Below are 24,408 nucleotides of genomic sequence, written 5' to 3' on the forward strand. Positions count from 1 at the left end.
ACATTGAAATATCGCCGTGCTGTTTATAAAATCTAAAAGTACTCTCTTTTCTGAATATGACGATAATTTTTCGCTTTGAAATCGCAATTTTCTTTGCTTTTACAGCGAATTTATAAAAGTAGTGCATTTCTGGTAAGAAAATTTAAATAGCCTCCGTCCACCCAGTAAGGTTTATTTTAAATGCCGTTCGTCGCCTAAGGGTTGCCTATTCATTGTTCTCTGTGTCATAAATATTGTGACATGATACGTGAACCCCGAAACAGCTGAGCCAGAGATAACCGTTACTAGGCAACGGCTCGGTCAAGCGATACGCACGCAACAATAGGGTAAGTATTGGAAACTGTATTTTCTATTCGCTCAGTCATTGTTACAAGCCGTTTCCTAGCAATGAACAGTGAATACATAGCAAACTAGGAAGGGCCGGAGTGTGTTGTAGTCATTTGTACAATGTGTTGATTAGTGAGTATGCTGTAAAAATGGCATTCTGTTTATTGTCTTACAAAGCATATAGAATCAACAAGAAATTAAAAAAATATGAACATGAAAAAGAGATCGCAATAAAGATAGCAAGTGGTCTTCCACCAGATTATACAGCATCAGACAAATATCATCACTTTTGGTCAAGGTAAGTGTATTATATTTTCTTTCATTCATAATATGTATTGATTTAATTTTCAGTGTGGGCAATGAAAGGAAGTGCAATTATATGATACTGCACTTGGAAACAGCTTTTAAGAAATGTCCATTAGCCAGAGTCAGAGTCACAGTCAGAGTTACATTACAATTGGCAGTTTACCCCCAATCAGTTCATCTTGGTGACAAGCCCCTTGAGACCCACAAGTATTATTTTTTTCGACTTTACACTTGCGATTATAGTCCTTACGTAACATCCTCTTTGATGAGAGGATGGGTCTGACATTTACAATTGCTTCTCGCCACACCAGCGCATTCATTTTTGATTCTAATTCCACAGGACTCATGACCTTATTTTACTGTCTCAGACTCAAGACTCCCCCAACCTGGAGGGCAAAGTCCCTGTATTTATATCCCCCAGGAGCAGGGTGGCCCAGTCATACCCCCAGGCACTGTGTTCAACTCGCAGGGCTACATTGGAGGTATTTGAACCCGCCTTCACAGAGGGTTGGTCCATAACAATAATCTGTAATAATATACAATGCACATCAGAAATTGTATTACATGCAAATTTTAGCCTTGCTCTTATAGTCTTAATAAACTTGGAGAAAACAATTGTATGAGGAGACACTCCCTCATTTTAAAGTGAAAGACTGTACAAACAACTGACAAGAAATTAGAAAGCAATCTAAGTTAACCTACACTGATGTAACAAGGTGAGCCATGTCTCACAGTCACAACAGATGATTCCTTCTGAACATCCTTTTCTGCTTACAATAGGTCTCTTCTCATTAAGTCCTTCACAACAGAACACAAGTATAGTACAATAAAAACATGGCTAATTAAATATAATAGACAACTTCCTTATTATGTTCAATGTTTTATTTTCTGTCACTGGTTACACATTCAACTGACATAATTTCTTGTAAAGTGAAGAATTTTATACCAACAGCAGTACAGAAACTATATTATAGTTATAAAATGGGGGAAAAAAAACATCATTTTATTTTAAATGTTAGATAAGAATACATAATACACTATCATTTATGTACGTGTGTGTGTGTGTGTGTGTGTGTGGGGTGTGCGTGCATGTTTAAAAGCTCAAAAGAGTAATAAAGTTTAAAATAATTTTAAGAAATTCTTTCACTTAAAATTACGAGTAATATGAAGGAAATTACAAGATAATGAAAACAATGAGGAATGAAACAGTGGATGTTAAATAGTTCCTATCAATATGCAGTACCTTGTAAAATGAAACCATTTTCTCTGACCTCTGGCGAGGTGTAATGGATGGCTGTAATTCAAACAAGGAATGCCACCAATCTGTTATCTTAGTGTTACTGCAATGGCTACATTACATATTGTCACATGTTACATGACTAGACATAGATTGATTATTTGATTTATTGAACTCTTGAAACTCATAACTACAATTGTCTTTGTGAACTGCACCTTGTATTGCTCCCCACAGATAATAATCAGGTGGTGTAAGACTGGGAGACCATGGTGACTTATTGTCCTTTCAAAACATTCTGCCCTTGAACACATAGTGCAGTAGTATTATGGATCCATGAGCTGTGTGTGTAGTAGCACCATTTTGTTGGAAGTAGCTGCAGGCAATTTTTTCCTCATTTAAACATCAGAAGAAAGGGTAAAGAATCACCTCACAGTAACATCCCACGTTGATATTGTAACCAGAGAATATGGGGCCAACTGTCCGATTTCATGACATGGCGCACCACACACCAAACTTTCTGGTCATGTAATGGTGTATCCTTGATCTTATGCAGATTACCCACTAACTACATGCGACTATTTTGGTTGTTGACTTAACTGAACAAATCAAACTACACTTCATTGGTAAAAGATGTTATATCCAGAATATCCCTTCCATTGACAGTAATTACATCTCTAAAATATTCAACATGCTTGATGTTGGCCCTTTCTCTCAGTTCATGGACTGGTATTATCTTTTAGGGATGCAGGTGCAAATGTTTCTTCAGAACTCTGTGTGCTGCTATATGAGATGCCCATCTGCTGTGCCAAATTATGAACATTACTAAAATGAGGTGGTTTTATCATCTGTGGTGTAGGTGCACAGTGGCTTTTGGCTCATCTTGTGTCAGCTTCAGAGTAGGGAATCTCTCCATAGAGTTTGTTTAAATAAACTTTAACAGCCCCATATCATCAAAAACTGTAGACACAATCATCCTCTCTTGTAGCATTAGGTGCTCTACAACAATCTTTGAAAGAGTCCTTCAGTTGTACCATGCTTGACAATTAAAAAAATCTGCTCTATGTACAGTTGTCTGAGTAATATAAGTAGTTAATAGTTTAAATTGGAGGAAATACATAATTTCTACTATTTACAGATGCCGTCGAACTCTATGCAGCTGTTTGGGGTGGATGTTTGCAATTCCACCAGATGGTCGTTTACGAAAATTTTGTGTCAAGGCACGTACGATTGGAACATTTGAAAACTATGCTGCAAAAACCTTCTTGGGATTTGCAGGTGTGTCAGTCAGTTGAATTCCATTACATTTGTTAAGTAATTATATATACGAAGGGGGACCCAAAAATAACTGGAAACGACCTGTTGCGCGCCCATGCTTTGTAGTTACGAGTTGTGCTGCTAGGTGGTGTTAGCTGGGGGTCTCCCGCGACTGTTAGTGAGCTGGCGTCTGTCTGAGTTAAGTGGTTTGTCTGTGGTGCTCTGTTGTGTGCGTTAACCCTTTGGCGATTAGTGAGATGGCCGACCAGAAGGAACAAAGAGTGTGCGTGACATTTTGCTTTCTGTTAGGGAAAACTGCACTTCACTCTTCAAGTCGCGGCAAACATTCACGCGGTTTTCTCTTTGGTCATCTCCGAGCAAGCGAGGAACAAATTTTGCAGACACCCGTCTCATGTGCAAACCTTCGGTTAAAATTCGCTGGACCGTGCTCCATGAGATGTTCGTTTCCTCAGAAAGTTGGTCAATGGTCTTTCGACGATCTTCATCAATTTCACGCACACTCTTTGTTCCTTCTGGTCGGCCATCTCACTAATCGCCAAAGGGTTGAAACAGGAACGCACACAACAGAGCACCACAGACAAACCACTTAACTCAGACTGACGCCAGCTCACTAACAGTCGCGGGAGACCCCCAGCTAACACCACCTAGCAGCACAACTCGTAACTACAAAGCATGCGCGCGCAACAGGTCGTTTCCGGTTATTTTTGGGTCCCCCCTCGTACATTATGGTTCAATAAAAACTGTTTTTAATACTTTATTCTATCCATAAATCATATTTACCCTGCAAACTTACATTTATGAGACATGTACAAAGTGTTAATCATCACATTGAACACACATTTCATGTCATTCCTCAATGTCATGTGCTGGTTCTGCATGTTTCTTCATATGGCTAAGAGAAATGTAGCTCCTATGGAAATACTGCAAAAGCCTCCCACAACATTTACAGTATTACTATTGCTGTTCTGTTGAAAATATTGAATTCTGAAAGACATGTTTCTGGCACAACAAAATTCCTTGTGTCCTGAAGAAAGGCATTCACTTTACCCCCAAATCCCTGAGCATATGGGATTGACAGTTCTTTGGAAATTTTTAAATGTCTTTCGAGTACTTTTTCCCCCCAGGAGAGTTCTTAATTGCAGCTCACCTTCTTCCACATTTATATTTTATTATTTATTCTCTGAACTGAATTTCATAAACTTCTGTAACAATTTAAACTTACTTACCTCTTGGAGCATGTTACAAATTAACAAAAATTATACATGCTAAAAGTTTTAGAAACATTCATAACACATTTGAGATACTTTCAGCACAGTGCTGGCTAGTGAATTGTGTGCTGGAAACAATACATTTATATTAATCATAAGAAATCGTAAGATCTAAATGTTTGTGACGGTTGTATTTTAGTACAAATATTACGTTTCTGGCCATTATCCATTGTCCTGTTTATATATAAAAAACACAACTTTTGGAGATTGGATTATGTCTTCCTCTTCAGGCAAAACCTTTTCAGTTGGGCACAATCAATAGAGGCAGTCCCTGTCTCCAGACTTTTTTCTTTTTCATCAAAAGATAGAGACTAGCTCTATCAATTGGGCACAACTGAGTAGGCTTTACCTGAAGAAAGAGATAGAATCGAGTCTCCAAAATATTATGTTTTTTTAAATATAAACAGGACAGTGTTTTAGATAAAAACAGGCTAATGAACACTGCCCAGAAATGTAACATTTGTAAGAAATCATCTTCAGAAAGAAGTTGAAATAACCAAAACAAAGAATACTCTCTCCTTGGATGTGATGCCATGTGGCCCAATGGACGTTTACCAACCTTTCAGAGGAACATGCTGTCTCCATCTTCAGGGCAGAAACAGTGTTATTCATACCCACTACCATGGGAACTTTATATCTCATGCATTCAAAATGTTTGTTTGGTGTACCTTGGCCCCTATTCAGTGAATACTGAGAACCATTTCCCTGGAGGCTAAGCAGCCAGTGCAAAAAACTTATCACTCTCTTCCACCTATTAGTGAGGGTATTAAGAATCTATGAGTCTTGAATTTTGTGCCCTCAAATGTACATTCTCTGGCAAAGAGATAAACTTCATTCACTTTTGTGACCAATGGAAAATGTTTGGTTCTATTTTATGCACACAGGCGGGATGTTCCTGACATATATTTTGCTAATGTTTCTTACAATTCAACTAAACTACCCTATAACTGGAGCCACTATGATTTGTTCAGCACTTGGAGTCTTTCTAACATTGGGATTGGCATTTTCAAAAAGAGTAAGGTAAGAAGATGTAGATTACTGTTACATCATAGAACATAATAAGGTACCCTGGAGAGGACATACAGTGTATGTTCAAAATGTGACCTCCTGAAGGGCTTACATAGTAAGTTTAAAAGACTGAAAACAAAATAGGTCACTCTTTGACATACCTGTCATCAGTAAATAGTAAGTGTTTTTCTGACCAAATATATGGTGTAAATTGCTGATAACCCCAACAGAACACATCTCATGAAGGATGTTGAAGTACAAAAATAATTATCATGCCTATACATAGGATTTCAATACCGCATGTCAATACCATTCACACTACTTCCGCATAATGTAAATCCCATTTAACATAACGTTCTCCCTTATTTATTGCTCACTTCTAACGATCAGAAGTCACTAATCACAACACTAAATTTCCTCATTTTAAGATTTTCTTCAGTCTAGTCATCAAATACATCACTCCCCAAAGAACAGATTGGACTAAATATAGTTAATATCAGCCGAGTATGAATACATGAATGTCTGTGTGTGTGCTTAATTGTGTCCATGTGTGTAGAAGATCTCTGTCAGTGTGTGTGTCCATCTGTGTGAGCAAGTAAGTGAAGCAAAGAGATATGCACTGAGAACAGAACATTTCAGAAATCAGACTTGCAACATACTATACGGCATAACAATTTTATAGCACAAAATAAATTTCTTGTCTTTCTTATGTGTAGCTTATTTTAGAATGCTTTCACTGTCACATGTCATATAGCATCAAATGACAGGATAACAGATGAATTGGAAAAGATTTGGAAGAAATTTATCATGGCCTGAGTGAGGTACTATCCTTACATTTTAGGAAATCTATGAAAAACCTTGGCCATGATAGCTAGTGTCCCAAATGATATTCAAACAAAAACACATTTTAAATGCAAGTCCAGAATACTACTGCTAGACCAGCCTGTTTACTATATTTCTTGTCATTCTTTGTTCAGGGTTATAACATTATTACTTCTACCACACCTCTTCTCGAAGAATGGTCGAAAAGCATTGGTGGCTTATGCATTTACCCTAGCACTGACTGGTCCTGCTGTGAACACTCTACGCAACACAAGGATATTGGCTGATTCTCTAGCATGTGCACAGGTATTTAGTGATTTACTGAATATGTCTGACATCAATGCCACTAGTTTTTAATCTGGGACAATACAAAGAGAACTAGGAATATATTTATAATAAACTTTAATTAATTTTAATGAACTTGTGGAATCGGAAGTTAGAACAATAATNTCGGGCCCTGATAAGGGCCGTTTGTTGCACTGGTAGAAACACCTGCCCATGGTGTAGTTGCTGGAGTTGCGGAAGCTGCGTTATGTGCCTGGTCGCAGAGAAGAGCTGATGCCTCTGATGACTGATCGCTCTGAACTGAATGTGATCACTGACCATTTCGAGCTTTGGGCTCTGCCTTTTATACCATGCTTGATGGGTGGAGCGAAACTTGCAGTTGCGATTGTGAGCACTGATTGGCTAGCACACGTGATGATTTAATGTGGGCTGGACAGCGAGTGCTGTATAAATACGAGTGCTGGCAGCAATGTGATTGGTTAGTGCATGTGATCATCTAGAGGTGGGTTGGACATCGAGTGCTGTATAAATATGAGCGTTGACAGCAATGTGCGGCATTGACCCAGGAGTGAGTGTTGTTTGTTAGACTGGCGAAACAGCATGTAAGTATGTGGGATGTTCCCACATAAGCAGTGCTTTTTCACATAAAAGGATATACTACTAGATTTTAAATTTAAGCAATACACTGAACAAGTTTTGAACAGAAAACATACATTATTAGAATTCTATAAAGTCATGCTGATTATGCTTAGTAAAGTGATCACATAATAGTGGGATCCTCTGTCACTTGGGGCAACAAATATAATTCAATTTAACATGAAAGGCATAGATGACATGGTGATAAAATACTTTGATGTTGGTATGAGCTTCCAAATTACTGACAGCAACCAAATTAAATGTTAATCATACATGTTATCCAGTTAAAGAACGGGTTAGGCTAACTAGTTATCCACTGTTTGAATCAAAGGGATAAACACTAATTACACTTCAAATAACAAACAAAGCTTTTTTCTTTCAGGAACAACTGAAAAAGATCGTTCATGATATCACTGAAGCTGTGAAGAAACCATTTATTGCTATAAAAGATGCATTTCATAAAGTGATGGTGACAATCAAACAAGTAGTGAAAACATTAAAAGAAGTCTGGCATTCTTTTGTAAGGATCTTTATCAGCCTATGTGAGTTTCAGTAAGGTGCATAAGTGCAGCATTCATTTTGTACCATAAAAAATCATCTGTTTGTAATCATAAAATACACAATTTAAGTAATTCCTTCATACAAGGATAATTCACTTTGATTAACTCTGATTCCTTCACAAATTTCCATTTTAGTTCCAATGAAACTTTCCGTATTAAAATCATGTAAAGTGATACACAACTGGGTCAAAAAAAATCCTCTCAAAAGACATTTGAAAGTCACCGATGATGTGTGACCAAGTTGCCCTGTTCAGACTGTGACAGAAGTAACTGTGCAGCAGGAGGAAGGGTTGATTCGAGCTGACAGGAGGATTTCTTTTTATTGCTAGTGGGGTGGGACTAAGTCCCTTGTACTGCGGCCACTTCTGACCTATTGTACCAGCCCCAGATGATATGTGAGGGCGATTGTGGAGCAATTGGTGGAATGAAGATTGGCAGGGGAAACCAAGTACTCAGAGAAAACCCGCCCCAGCGCCACTTTGTCCACCACAAATCCCACTTGACCAGACCCGGGATCGAACCCGGGCCACCGAGGTGGGAAGCCAGCGGCTAATCGCTTGAGCTATGGCGCGGCCCAGACAGGAGGATAACGGTATACAGTGTAGCAGTACAATAGGATGTTCCCATGGTTTAGCATACATCATAATGCATGACCGTTTGAAGTTTTTGAAAGATTGCGCACGATGGGTGGACAGAGAACTTAAGGTTTGAGAAAAAATTAACTGAATGGGTCTGTCCTTGCAACATCATCTATGGTATGCAGATGTTTTACAAGTTTTACGTTTTATATCCACTTGTGACCTATTTACTGACTCTCCCTCATATGTCTGTGAGTTTATATTGATCATTTGTCAAACAAAAGAGTTGCTTTACTTGTTTAGATATTCAGCAACTCCTTTAATTAAACAATCCTTGCAAATTCTGTTAAAATTTATTCCCACTACTTTATATCAGTTTTAATTCAGCAGGTTAGTACTATAAGCTGCAATTTCTGTTAAAATTTTTTCTCTCTATTTTCTGGCAGTTTTAATTCAATGGATTATTTCCATAAGCTATCTGCATAATGTTGTTCTTTTATTTCAAATTTTGAGCTGTTGAAAGGCTGAATTTTCAGATCAATCATTTTACTAGAACAGTGTAACAGTACAGTTCAGTCAGTCATATAACTCATTTAAGCCAGAGCTCCCATGTGGCATCAACAGCTGCCTTACCCAAATTTAATAATGGTGGTTCACAAGTACACAGAGTTTTTCTGAGAGAGGTACTCAATGAAATTAAGCACTTTTGTGTAAAGTTATGGCTATATTAAGTCAATTTGCATCTTGTTCTCTGTGAGTTGTTGAGAATGAACATGTTTGTTCCAGTGCAAGTTATGAAATCAGTATACCAGTGGCTTACTAGTGTTCTCAACCTTTGCAACAAAAAAGTTGGGACACCACACCAGAGGTGCATGAGAGTGATTGATAATTCAGTTGCAGACTGTCACGCCAAATTAGGTCCACTATTCAACTGGCTATGCTCAGTCACCTATGTTGGTTCCATTGTCTGCTATGCTGCCAAGATCTTTGACCTCATCTGCCCATTCATGGACTATATCAATAACAGCGTTGTTGGTGTTATGAAGAAAAGTAAGTTTATATATTTATTTGACATTTTGTAAAATCTTATATAAACCGAGCAAAATTATACATGTTCATGACTTCAGTAAACACCCACAACCCCTCTTCTTACACAATTTGTGTATGTAGTTAAATATTATAGTATTGTTGACCTTTATACAAATAATTTGACTTGTTCTATATCTGGAGGCTGTATTGCAAAATATGGATTTCTGGAACCAATAAAAATATGTATATGTATATGTATCTGAAGAGCACGTGCATAAGTTATATAAACTGGCCAACTATGCTTACAATAGAAAACAGATTCAAATTGGAAGCACAAAACATATTTATCAAAGAGAAGGAAACTCAAAAGGGTTTCAAATCTCTCACTATTAAATGTGCCTATCAATATACAAATACAGAAATTTTGACTTCTGAAGAGCTCCCAGTTGAAACAATGTCTCAATATCCAATAACCTCTTAATAAATATTATGATAACGAGAGTCATCCCAATGGCATATTCTTAAGTTTATGCTGTAAGAGCTGCAATATGTGGCACTGGGTGATCTGGGAAGCTCTGTCAACCAGAAATTAACTAATTGTGAATATGACAATTAAAAGAATGAAATACTGTCTTTTTATTTTTATTTTCATGTATACATCATGGTACATAGGTAGTGATGAAAAGAAAATAGATAGTGCATCAAGAAAACAGGACAGGATATCAAGTGACAAATCAAATGGTTAAGCCTGTTCATGAGGTTGTTAGATACACTAATACATACATTGGGTTTAACTTTTTAATGTCCAGAAAATTATGATATCTGGCAGCTCTTGGGTACCAGAGACATTAGATGTTGCAACTTTTACTGTATTACATAAATAATACCAAGATAATATACACAAAGAGTGGACAATTTCTTTGTCTGGTAGGGCATATTACCAACTTACATAATCTTTATGGGCCACACATCTTTACTGATATAAAAGCGTAAATGTTAATTTTTGTCTTCCATTTGTATGCAGAGGAGGTTAAGGGTACATGATGTAAGTTTAAAAAGGTATAAACTAAAATAAAAACAAAGGAGTCCAGAAGTGTTCTTTTCCTTAATATTCTTTTAAATTTATGATTACATAATTAAATTAAGTATACTTATAATGTAAATATACACAGAAAGGAAATAGTTTTTAATATAGGGTGTTTAGAAGCAATACAAATAAATTGCCATGGATCAATTTGGAAATGCTGTCACTGAGCAAGGTGGCTTAAGCTGATTATGGCTGACTTGTATTTGAGAAGGTGCTGGTTTGAATCCCTGTCAAGCCGCTGATCATGCTTACTGTGATCTGCCATGATTTTTTTCGGTCCCTCCAAACAAATACTGGAATAGTATCTCAGATTAGGATATGACCACTACCTACAATATCCTTTCCAATTCCTTATTTACTAATCAGCATTCTATTCAATGTTATGTAGCCTGAGCTACTGACAGTTTTCTTAAATAAAACGTAAATAAATAAGTAATATGTCACCAGCCTGTGTTAAGCCTGTGAGCTGGCTTCTGCCCATTCCTGGTGTACACACAGTATTTTAAGTACAGTTAGTTAGTTATTTAGAGAGGGTGGGTTTCCCCATGCACTGCGACCAGTTTGATCTATTGTGCTTCCCTCTATGATATTCTACCAGGCTCTATAACCTACCGATAAATGGTGCGTACCATCAGTCCCGCCGAGCAAGCGAGTTCGGCCACTTGCTTAGCGGTGTCTATAATGCTTCCCCCATCTATCAGAGGCCTTAGAGACTATTGTTGGGCGGGAAACGTCCTGGAACTTGGACAGTTAATCCACTGATGTTTCTGCCAAAAATACTGATGATATTGTGGCTGCATAAATAATATAGCATTTGTTCTTACTTTGCAATGATAATCGAAGGACTGTAGTAATAATCATGTATAATGTTTAGGTTGTTATGTTCTTTATGTGTACCAGCACAGAGGAGGAAAACTAGGGATCAATTTCCTCTCCCTGCATTTTTTAAAAAATAAATCAATGGCGAAGAAAGGAATGAGATGTATGAAACATTAATAATAAAAATTAATAGTTTATTTAACAAGTAAAAATAGACCTACCTGGAATAAATGTAAGTTCACAAGCATATTTTCTTGCTGCAACCCCCCCCCCCCAAGATTAAAATCCTGGTGACACCAATGATAATGATGAGAAATCAGGAATTTAAAATTTCTGTATGTTGAAGAATCTCAACAAGTAACTATGCAAAACATTAAACCTCTAGGATACATACCCTGAAAAGTAGTGGTTAGAGTCCATGATTTTAACTTACATGTGCAAATAAGTCAATTTATTACCTGCAATTTCCACCGAAAGTGTTATCAGTTAGAGGAGCCTAGAATTCAGAAATTTGAATTCATATACTGGTATTAAATGCACACCCTACCCAGCGTTATTTTTCTCTAAAGTATTCAGGAATCTTAATATACCAATAAGCACTTTTAATATCTTAAGCTGCAGAATCAGTTAAGCATTTTCACCTGGTATGAGTGCCACATCCATCCAGTTCTAACGATGCTAGTACATATGTTCTAATAATGTTAATATTTCCGTATTTTACAGAGTTGCTAACATTTGTAACACACATCCACAACATCTTCTATGTATCAGTGGATTTCAAGCATTCATTTCATTTTGAGACAACTCAATCAGTCTCAATGAAAGAGATATCTGCTGCAATCATTGCAGAGTTACGCGGCCGTACAGATAAGTTCGTGTCCTTGTTTGAGTATCTGGGCTTTGCATTCATCTTCTTCTTCTTCGTACTGTTTTTCAGGTAGGTTCAGAAGGACAAACATATTCTATCTTTCGTAAAAAAGGGCATGGGCCAGGATTGACTGACAAACTGAAAGTACATATCTTCATGAAAACTGGTCTTGAAGAGGCAGACTCAGACAGTGCTGAATTTTATATTTCTATTCGGCTCACAGTCCATTAAGAAGCAGATACACATGGTACATTCTAACTCTGAAAATAATTATGGACAGGAACAGCTTTTGAAAAGATAAAAATAAAATATTATTAACCAATTCTAGTAATACTAAAGGAGCTGGGATAGCGTAGCTGGTATAGTGACTGGCTATGGGCTGGACAACCAAGGGTTCAGAGTTTGAGTCCCAGTAGGGTCAAGAATTTTCACTCCTCTATGTCATCCACACCGGCTCTGGAGGTCACCCAGCCTCCTATCCAATGGGTACCGGGGGTTCTTTCCCCGGGGGGTAAAGTGACAGGGGCGTGAAGCTGACCACTCACCTCCAACTAGTGCTGAGGTCAAGAAAACGTTAGTCTATATATCCACTCCCCATATGCCTTCATGGCATAGTGCATAATTAGTTAAGCACAGGGACAGCTTTACCTTACCTTAGTAATACTAAACTCACATACATGAACCTAGATATAGACTGAAATCTAATACTGTTACTTCATTATAAAATGATTGTCCATTGTTTAACAATGCATTTATATGGAAAACAAGAAAATAATAAGGGGTTCTAAGCATAATTCATAAAGCCTAAGACAGATTTCATATTCTCATGGTAGCAAGTATCAAGGTTACGATTTTCTAGGATGTGACGCCACACAGTTTGGTAGATGGGTAGAAGTGTTTTGGAGGTACCTGCTGCAGAAGATGAACATTCGTGTGCATCAGGGAACCTGTGTGCTTAATGTATAAGAACTCTGGAATGGCCGATGTCTTGTGTGGAATTGTGGAAGACTGAAGTGTAGTTTGGTTCTGATATTAACATGTATTTCTCTTTCCAGAGTCATTCAGTACCACCTGAAATTTCTTACAAGTAATAGATTTGAAAACAGATTCATCACTAGATATTTTCGAGAAATAGATCTACAACGAGCCAAACATGACAAAGAAACAGTCTTGCCACTCACCAGAGTAGAGAGGAAAAATTACATCACGGTAATATTTAATAATATAGTAAACTAGTGTCCTGCTGTAGGTGTAGTTAGCAAAAAGAAAATCGAGTGTCAACCTTATTCATGGCTAATGAATGCCAGTTGTAAGTATAAAAGAGTTAATTCAATTAGGAGAATTCTTCCTAGCACTTGCATCAGAACCTCCTCATCTTCTAACCAAATATATGGGGAAAAAATATATAAAACTATAATTTTATGTGCTGTTTTATATGGAAGTGAAACTTGGTTTCACCAATGGAGAAGAGGGACTGAGGGTGTGTTGAGAACAACACCATGCAGAAAATAGGTACACCTAAGAGAGGGGAAGTAACAGGAATAGAATATATGATGTCAAAGTAGTTTCATAATGTGTATTTTTCACAAAATATGTATCATTACAGCAAAAGAAAAAAGATTATTAGATGTTCAGGACAGGAAGAACAATTTGGTTTTAGAACAAAATCTTCAACAGATGAGGCTATATAGAAGTTAGTGAATGAAATCTATAAGACCTTAAACAGCAAAAACTTAATAGGAGGCATTTTTTGTGACCTAGAAAGGGCCTTCGATTGTGTTAATCATGAGGTTCTGTTGTCAAAATTGGAGTTCTATGGGATAAAGGGTAAGGCTAAACTATGGCTTGAATCTTATTTCAGAAATAGATATCAAAGGGTTTTAATTACAAATATAAATCTTAATATTATATTTAAGCATCCTGTTGCACTTTATACGATATATGATATAACTCCGTCCTAAGTGCAAACTATATTTACAGGTCTTTCGTTTTGTTCTTCTTTATACACTACATGTTTCGGCCCCAAATGGCCATCATCAGGTGTATACACTCACGAACAAAACGAAAGACCTATAAATATAGTTTGCACTTAGGACGGAGTTATATCATATGTCATAAATTTTAATCTCCATGAATTTTCGACATGGGGCAAAATTAGACATGGTGTCCGGCAAGGTTCGATTCTGGGTCCATTGTTACTTCTCATTTATATAAACGATTTACCCAAAACTATAAATGATAAAACTGTACCTATATTACTTGCAGATGACACTAGTTTGTTAGTTAAAAGTTCAAACTATGATGATCTCTGTGTAAATATAAACAATGCTTTTCATAGTATAAATGAATGGTTCAAAGTAAACCAACTTTCTATAAATTTTGACAAAACCCACTACATTCAATTTACAGCTATAAATGATAATCCTAAATCTGAAATAAAAATTCTATATGATAAAAAACAAATTACATCTATATCCAATATTAAATTTCTTGGAATATTCATTGATGACATAATGAGTTGGAAATACCACATTGAGTATATTAGTTTTAAACTAAGTGCAGTCTGCTACATAATAAGATCGCTTGAACCATACACGTCCATAAATACCTTAAAAATGGTTTATCACGCTTATTTTAATTTTATTATAAATTATGGTTTACCCTTTTGTGGTAACTCACCCCAAAGTATAAAAATTTTTAGAATGCAAAAGAATATAATTAGAATTATTTTGGGACGCAGAAGGAGGGACTCGTGCAGGAACTTATTTAGAGAATTAGAAATCTTGCCTCTGGCATCTCAGTACATACTATCTCTTATGCTCTTTCTGATAAAAAACGGAAACAAATTCATAGTAAATTCAGAGATTCATAGAATAAATATCAGACAGCAAAATAGTCTCCATCAGCCTCTTGTAAATTTGAGTAAATACCAAATGGGAGTTTACTGTTTAGGAACAAAGGTCTATAACAATCTACCACAACATATTAAGGATATATCGAGTGACACTAAGGGTTTTGAGGTACAATTAAAACAATTTTAATATTTACATTCTTTTTATTCTTTACAGGAATATTTTAGTTATAAATTTTTTTAAGATGCGAGTAGTTGTCTTGCTTTACAATTTAAAAGAAGACAAGATTATCAGTCTGTGTTCTGGTTTTTAGATGCTTATTTTAGATATGCACAATTTTTATATTACTGTATACTTGTATTTATTTCAATTTATTATATAATTAATGTATGTTGTACAAAACTCATTAATGACATTGTGTTTTAACTATTGAATTTTTAATTAACAGACTTGTATAAACTATACAAATTGTGTAAGATTTGCCATTACTTTTACTACTAAGATTAACTTAATTATTATATTGTATATGTTTATCAGTATTTTATACAAATGTGTATGCTATTGGATGACAACTGTAATCCTTAGTTGTGACTAACTAGGACGATCTCCACATCCGCATGAGAATGTACTCTCGACAGGATTTATGGAAGGTGAATAAATGAAGTGAAAGGACATGCACAAGGAGATGAGAAATGTATACAATCTTTCATTCAGAAAATCTGAATGGAAGGAACTTGTTGCGAGACGTGGGGTAGGGGAGATGGGAGTTAATATTAAAGAGGATCTTAAAGAAGTGGGGTGTGAACTTGAGGACTGGATTCAACTGGCTGAGTACAGGATTCAATAATGGGTGGGTTTTTATGAACATTTGTGTCTCATAAAAGATCAGCATTTATTGGCTGGTTTTGCTACTTCCAACTTCTCAGTAAGCAGCTATATGAGGGCACAATGTAGATGAAAAGAAAGGATTTTTTACATAATTTCATTAATCTGAATACAATAGCCAGTTTTTTTTTAGATTAAAATTTGAAAAAGTAAAAAATCATGCAGAGAATGTGAAAAAGAGAGAAGGTGCACACCAGAAAATTCACAAGTGTCCACAGTTGCCTGTGCTTCATCTTCTGCTGATCAAGTCATATGGCTCTAATTCTGTTTTATTGTAGCTTTTGCTTCACAGACAAATAGTAATCTTGAATGAATTGAAAATCTTAGGAGAATATTCTATTCTTATTACGAAAGACAGCCATCATCAGAAGGTAAATGATCCCCACAAATGGGTGCAAAGTTTGTATTTATTCAACAGTGTGTATGTCCATTTCTTTAGACTTTGGATGGCTAAACAAATTTGAACATTCTGCATTTAAACATATGGTTCCTACTGGGTACAGAAAAAACACATACATTTGCATGAGTTTGAGTCCAAATGTAATTTTGTAATACCACTGCAAGCATAATGTCTATTGACATGCTGTTATTGGCTGCTTTTTTTAGGCGAATTCTCAAGCTTGCTGACTGCCTAGTAAGTTCACTCAGATGGTCTGCTCATATGCAGGGAACAACCCAAGAACTGCTAAATGAATTTTCGTGAATTTTATGTCTGAGAATGTTATGATTATCTGTCAAGTTGCTTCAATTTTAATTCAACCAGAATTAAGTTAAATTACCACTTTTCATGAATTGCTACATGCATTTTCCACAGGTCACTGAATATTTATCAGTCAGAAAAATATTTTGAATGAAACCTGTAGAAAAGAATGAAAAGTATTTTATTTCCAACGCACTTGCTCCATTAGTCTTAAAGTTGTTGAGACAAATTTTCAAGGGGATGCAATGGGTACATATTTAAATTTCCATGTTCAGAGATTGACCATGGCATCTGAAACATAAGTTCAATTAAAAAAGTCTTTATAGAGATTAAACTATATTAAAATCAGATTTGTTTTATTCCCTTAATGTACAGCTCCACTGCATTATTGCTTCAAAGCCTATATTAAAGGAGTGTATGAAATAATAGCAACATTGGAGCCTTAACATTGACTGTTTAGTCATTCCATGCATAGTTCTGACTTAGACTATATATATGAAAGTACAGTTACCAGCTCTATGAATCACTCTACAGAACTCCAGTGTAACAAGTAGACTGAGCTTCTATGATATGGCCTATTAAAAGCTGGCTTTCATTGTTTTGGTTAATGTACTTCAAAGTCTTGTGTCAACATTCTTGGTCTTTAAGGCGGCAATTTTCCAATATACATAGATTATTTTTACATATTTCCGTGTATTTACAGTTCTGGGAATGAACCAGTATGCTGACCCTCCACTGACATTGTCAGACATTCATATTTGAAACAAGTGAGCACTACCTAGCACTGAGGTTAGGAATATGTGGAGCTGTATGTCTTTGTCCTCCATACCTCTTCAAGGTGTAGTCCTTGAGTACCATCTTCAAACATTTCTATTTTATGAGCATATGTTGAACATTGCATCATCTCACTAGCTAAGGTTAGTGTGTGTAGTCCTCAAAATATTTAATACAGAGACTGACACAGCATTTCTTATACAAACAAAGAGTCACATCTTTTTCCATGCATCCCATCTCTTTGTTTTTATTTTCTTCTCAATTGGCTCCCATCAAAACTACTGGGTGTTGCCATTACTATTTCATAATGGTGATGGAGACAGGATTGTCTTCTACAAACAAATCTAAAATCATGTACTTACAAATGAGGTCATGAAAGCAACACACAAAGAATGAAGCATGTAGCATAGTAAACACCCCAGATGACTGGAGGATTGTAGTCATCCATATACAGAACCAGTGAAATTAAACTTTTCTCTCAGTACCTACCAAGCTGTATATATTATATTTAGTTACCAAAATCACTATGGAAATAAGTATTATGGCTGTAAAGTACGTAGTACAGAAAGTGGCTGTCTACAGTATTCTTTAGTGACACAAGTAAAAGTAAAAAATGTAAAGTTCTCCCTGTGCTTAATTAATTAACTATTATGTCATGAAGACATATGGAGGAAAGGAGATATAGCTCCATTATTCTTGACCACAACAGTAGATGGTTGTGAATGGTCATCTTCATGCCCGGTTTGCTTTACCTCTATGGAAGGAGCCCCTGGTACCCATTGGCTAGGAGGCTGAGTTAGCCCCAGAGCCAGTCTGGATGCCATGGGTACAGGGAAAATTCTCTTGCTTCTATCAGGAATCAAACCCCAGCTGCCCAGCTTACATCCCGTTGCTATAATAACTGTACTATCCAGGTTTTAGTGACATATTTTATGATATTTATTTCATGTGAATTTATAACTAAGACTAGTCATGCATAAATAAAAGGCTTATAAGTTCCTGCTATCACAAAATCAGCATTTTAAAAGATTTTGCTACAAAAAACCCCGAAGGAAGTCATGGCTGCACCAGGCACACCAGGTACACTGGACAGTGACATGTTACATGTAAGTTGAATGCTGATATGATTAAAGTGCGAGCATGGGACATATATACGTGGCAGGTAGTAAAGGGTTAAGGTGTAAGATTCGAGGTTTTCGTGATGCTGACTATTGTCTTATGGGATGTGACACCATGTAGTCCAATACAATTTGAAGTTCTCATAGCAGCGGTTATGAAGAGTTCTATCTTCTGGGATATTACATCATGCAGTCTGTTGAAAGTCAACCAGTGTCTCAGCGGAACATGTTGCCTTCATGCTGGTTGCTTGCTTGGCATATTCTTTGATCCTGAAGATGCAGGCGACTTGATGCTCCAAAACATCAGTTGCCTGTCCACTGAGTACATAGTGTTATATCTTAGAAGATAAAATTCATCATGTAGTTTGGCAGATTGTTGGTCACGTTTTGGACAAAACCAAGCAGCAAATTACACTTGACACCAGTAACGATCTACAAGCTTACATGTCATCACATCGCAGATGGCAGTAATCTTTGGCTAAGATGTAATTAATTTTGTTACCCACGTGACTTCCACTCTTATTTTACATTTCTGCAAGTACATATACTTGAAAGTCATATACATATCACATATTTAAGTGAAGTACAGACAACCTATCTGGCTGTTTGGAAGGAAATGTAAATTGTTGTAACCAGCCTCTGAATTTGCTTTCAGGTTGGATCCTTACGTTTTGCACCCTCAGAAAAAAGGCAACTAATAAAATCAGCAGTATTTCTGGGAGCTTCAAGTTTGCAACTGGCCAAATACCTATTAACAGATTATTGTTTTTACTGGGTATTAGCTCTAATTCAAGCCCATGGTGGTGTGAAGACTACAGTGGAAGGTTGGTTTGCATCTTATATTCATTAACCATCTGCAGTTTGCTCAAGATGCACAATACTTAAACACTATCCAAAGCAAAGTGTTGTAATATAACATTTCCACCAAATGGTTATTAATGAAATTCTTGCAATGAAAAGGTCTGTTACATATATACATTACATTTGATAGATCCACAGTTTAAATGACCATAGAATGTGGAATAAGTCATAAAAACACAATACATATATGTACAGTACAAGTGAAACTTCCACATAAAAAATAAAATGAAAACTATAAAATACAGAGGGGGTTCATATAAGGTATTCAGATGCTGCAAATAGATCCACCATATAAATCAGTACTTTCCACTTACACAATTTATACAAACCTTTGAGTAGATTCTGAATCATATTTAGATAACAGGAATATATCAGCAGAGTAGAATGAGTGTGTGTTTAAATATATTTTTAGCATTGCTTTAAGTTGTGTGTTTTCATTCATAAGACATTTATGAGCAGATGGTAAATTGTGGAAAATGTTGATGCCAACATGGCCGTAGTATGTACTGTTCTGGAAATATGAGAGGTTGGTGGCAGGTCTATGAAGAAGGTGCTCATTCGATGTATTGCCTCTGTGCACAACTGATTTAGTCTGAAAACCTTCTTGGTTATTTACGATGAAGTTCATTAATGAAAATGTATGGTCACATGGAAGAGGTAAGATCTCTAATCTCTTAAACATACCTATATATGAATTTACAGGTGTCACACTCACCGTGATTCTAACAATTTTATTTTCTAACATAAATATCTTTTTGTTCAATTAATTCCACCAGAAGATTATTCCACACTTCATTATGAGAGAAAACAGATAAAATAAATTGATTTGAGAGTGTCAGTGTTGCAGATATTAGCATGGGTCTAACTTTACAACATGCCCCACTTAACTTGGGAACCAATTGATATCTATACGATTTTTCCACTTTAAGTTGTTACCAATTTGTGTACCAATGGATTATGTTTACTGACTCTTCTATATATTTATCATTATATCCACTGTTATATCCAAAGAATTAACAGGTACTGTGGTGAACTATTTTTGGCATTTTATTATATTTGTTTTATATAGATTCATGGGAGGGGGGGATATGGTAGCGTAGTTTGTTGAGGCAAGCTGGAAGGTTGTGGGTTCAAGTCCCGAAGAGGTGGATTTTTTCAGTTTACCTAATCCTTCCAGCCACACTATTTGCACTGTTGCCCTGGGTTTGACTCAGCCTCTAACAGAAATGAGTACCAGGAATTTTCCTAGGGGGAAAAAGGTGGCCGGTGCGTAGGGCTGACCTTACCATCATCTGTGAGATGATTGTCTAGAACAGTGGTTCTGAACCTTTGTCAGACCATGGTCTGGTAAATTGATTTTTCTATAAGACAAGAGTCCAGTATAAATGATGTCAGGGCCTGGTACCGGGCCACAGCCCAGCGGTTGAGAAGCACTGGCCTAGAAGATGTGGAAGTCTCGAAGACCAACAACCCTATGGCCTGTTACATGAATAGCTTTACCTTTTTATAGATTCAGGACCAGCTTGTTGGCAGTAAACCATTTATTCATATGACAGGGAGTTCTGTTTGACAGTATATAGAAATCATCATTCTTACTAGAAATCATGGCAGTAGCATCATTCGTGAATACTATTGGTACTAATAAAATGTTTATTGTTGGAGGGTGGTCATTTATATAGATTATGAAAAACAATGGCCTTAGAATTGACCCTTGGGGAACTGCATGTTTTAGTGTTCCCCTTCTGTGTAGGAATTTTTGGTTGCATTATATGACTGTATTTTGACCTTGTTTTCTATTTGTAAAACAGGCTCCAAACCAATTTCTTGGTATTCCTTGAATGCTAAAGATTTAATTTACTTAAGAAGATTTCATGATTTGCACAGTCAAAAGCTTTTGCTGAATCACAGAATAATCCTCCAACATGCATTTTTTGGTTAAAAGATTTTAATACACTTTGTGTCGATTTAAAGGTGGTATTTTCATTGGATATTATTTTCTGAAGCCAGACTAGTCTGGGAATATATACATACATATATATGCATATACATATATATGTACAAGCCTGTACATAACATACCTCAGATCTGTTGGTTGGAAGGATTTTCATATAAACGAATTTTCTGGGAAATATATATGTTAGAATTGAAACAGCATAATCTCTTCCAGCTTCATGTAACTTTCAATTTTTATTATTTGTTAGCAAAAAAGTAATAGTGTGAAACATTATTCAATATTTATTAACAATAACAAGTATTAAAGAGCGTTTGTACATTTGTAAACATCCTGATTTAAAGGTAACTTGTTATTTTGTTTAGTAAAGGCAAACATGACAGGATAGAACAGAAACAAACTGTACCAAAATTTTCCTTAACAACCTTTCTTTGGAGCTGTATTGCAAGAATTCTCACATATTTAGCAGTGATACAAGGTTACAAGTCCATTCAAAATCAATGACAGGTATAAAATTATGACCATATTGTACTTTAAGTAAATGATCCTAAAATGCTTAATCAAATTAAAACTTTCCAGACCAATAAACAGCATGCTGATGTACAGACATGGGATTTTATTTATGAAAACTTGTAACTCCATGGAACATGGCCCTTCTAGAGAAGCTACTTGTCACTGAAATAGTCAATATATTCCATACCTTTCATGAAATCTGATGTTTCATTACTTTCTTCACAAAAGTCCACATATGTGAAATTCTTTAAAAATGTTTAATTGTGGGCTACTTGCTATCAGTGAGAAACCGTGTTTAATAATTTTTAAAATTAGTCACTGAAAATCAGTTTGTACAAACAAGAACTGCAATGTCAGTTACTTTCAGTGATATTTCTTGATTTATATTTTTTGACTGTGGCAAACAGGGAACACACAACATGAGATGCGATATACACTGAGAGTAAGAGGAACAACTTCCATAGTGGTGGAACTATGCGCGGTGTTAGAATTGGGACAGATAAGATAAATAATCTTAACAAGTTTTTAGTATATAAATATTTATTATAATTGACGAACATTTTTAAATACTTTTTAAATTTTACAATGACATAATGGCAAGCAATGAAATAGATTAATGTAAATGGAGCACCTGATGATGGCACTATAGTGCCGAAACATGTTGTGAAATAACAAGTGAAATTGAGTGCACTAAAAGGCGGACACTGCATACATATCATGGACGAAAATCAGTACAACAGGACGCTAAAATACAACATTATAAACAGAGAAATCCCAGTGTTAGTATTCTAAAAGGTGAAGGTGTCTTATAAGTACTTGGTTCAGTAGGGGGGGGTTGCCTGTACTAGCTAACAGTCAAGTAATTAAATAATCATATTTTAGTATTTTAAGCATAGAAGAGGCATATAATTTTATTATATCAACTGCATCAGACTCAGAAAAGGGTTAATGTGATATAAATCCTGTCCCCCTGAGTGTTAACTTGCATTGTACATAGTTCTTTTATATACTTCATGACAGCATTAATAATTATCATAAGCCTAGCATAGTTGGTTGAGGGACTATGCTACAAGCCAGAAGGTTGCGGGTTCAAGTCCTGATGAGGTCATTGCATTTTTTTCAATTGACCTAATCCTACCAGCTGCACTAGGCCCTGGGGTTTATTCAGCCTCTAACAGAAATGAGTACCAGGAATTAATTTAATAATTTTCCTGGGGAGTAAAGTGCGGCTGGCGTGTAAGGCTGACAACCTTACCGCCATCTTTGAGCCGATTGTCTAGATAATGTGGGACCCTCAACATCTCACAACCCTATGGGCCTTCACGGCCTGTTACAGGGATAGCTTTACTTTTTTTTTACTCACATTAGAAATGTGATGTGAAGTATGTCAGTTATGTGATCATCTGATTTTCTGTTTTAGCTCCATACATGGTTGGAATACACGTGCAAGGTTCCGGGATGGTGGCCGATCTTTATCATAGCATTGCAAATGCATTGAAACCACTGGGTGCCAAGATGGACATAGACAATGTACCCTGTCTCCCAAACCCAGTTCCACCAGATTTTGGACGTTACATACAGATAGGTACTGTAACCACGTCTGTATAGTAAACTGCCAAGAGAATAAAATAAATTTCTTATGGTGTAATAGATCTAAAATAATGCAGTAAGATACTATTACATGTTAGTGACTAGACACTGTTTGAATTTCTAATTGGATTCATTTGACTCTTGTAACTCATAACTACATATAGTTATAACACTCTCACTAATTTATGCACTTAACAAATCACTGTATCACATGCTGTCTCACTCTGTTATATAGTCTTCCTAATTGTTGCTGGGTAACAGTCTTCACAAGACATCACTAGGTTATGGTTCCCAACAATGGAGATTCTTCTGCTCTCGTGCTTATTGCCACTGTTGTCTACTCACTGTGTTTCACTGGGCCTCAATGGCTGACAGCTACTACTGACAGCAACGGCAACAGACTAAGTTGCCCTGACAGCTCTCACTATGTAGTTTCAGTACAGACTGCACAGAAAACACTGCTCCCAACGGTTCCTCTAATGTTGCTGTGGGATGTTGCCTAGTGATGTCTCGCATGTTTACCAAGCCATTCCCATGCAGCAGACAATGTCTAAGTAGTCATGTCACAATACATTTTACATATATAGTCATTCCTAGTGTACAGTGCTCTCTGCTGAGTGTGTCTGAAGGCTCCCAGAGCCATCTGGCAGTAAAGTATGGTAATGTGTCTTGTGATACTCAGAACCAAGAATCACTGTGCAGGCAAGGGTCAGCAACAATGTAGTGGTTGGTCAGTCAGTGCCCTATGGGATCATCTGACACAAAGTAAAGGAGACCATTTACCTCCAGCTAAGCGGCCTCCGTAGTCTAGGGGTAACGTTCTCACCTCATGACTCAAGATATGCGGGTTCAAACCCGGTGGAAGTATTGGAATTTTTAAGGGCGGAAGAATTCAGGGAACAAGTCCTCCGGGAGGGACTTTAAGCCATGGGTTCCATGTCGTAGATTTACGGCATGTAAAAGAGCCTCATGTCTCTAGGAGACCTCTGAGCAAAATTAGGTAAAAAGTTTCCCGCCCAAGTAGTTTCCAATTCCTCTGGTAGATAGGGAAGTATCAGG

General features: G+C 36.4%; 1 protein-coding gene across 1 annotated transcript in view; it reads left to right on the forward strand.

The window, feature by feature from the left end:
- Window positions 1-2,907: 2,907 nt before the first annotated feature.
- LOC111862950 (DC-STAMP domain-containing protein 2) overlaps window positions 2,908-24,408 on the forward strand; it is a 36,302-nt gene continuing 14,801 nt past the window's right edge. Inside the window, exons 1-9 of the mRNA XM_033750863.1 lie at window positions 2,908-3,145; window positions 5,298-5,433; window positions 6,399-6,549; window positions 7,547-7,706; window positions 9,089-9,352; window positions 11,961-12,174; window positions 13,161-13,314; window positions 19,090-19,258; window positions 23,180-23,344. Of these exons, the coding sequence (XP_033606754.1) occupies window positions 3,040-3,145; window positions 5,298-5,433; window positions 6,399-6,549; window positions 7,547-7,706; window positions 9,089-9,352; window positions 11,961-12,174; window positions 13,161-13,314; window positions 19,090-19,258; window positions 23,180-23,344 (1,519 nt within the window). The 5' untranslated portion in view covers window positions 2,908-3,039. The remainder of the gene's footprint in view (window positions 3,146-5,297; window positions 5,434-6,398; window positions 6,550-7,546; window positions 7,707-9,088; window positions 9,353-11,960; window positions 12,175-13,160; window positions 13,315-19,089; window positions 19,259-23,179; window positions 23,345-24,408) is intronic.

The sequence above is a fragment of the Cryptotermes secundus genome, unplaced genomic scaffold (genome assembly GCF_002891405.2).
Source record: "Cryptotermes secundus unplaced genomic scaffold, Csec_1.0 scaffold822, whole genome shotgun sequence".
NCBI lineage: Eukaryota > Metazoa > Arthropoda > Insecta > Blattodea > Kalotermitidae > Cryptotermes > Cryptotermes secundus.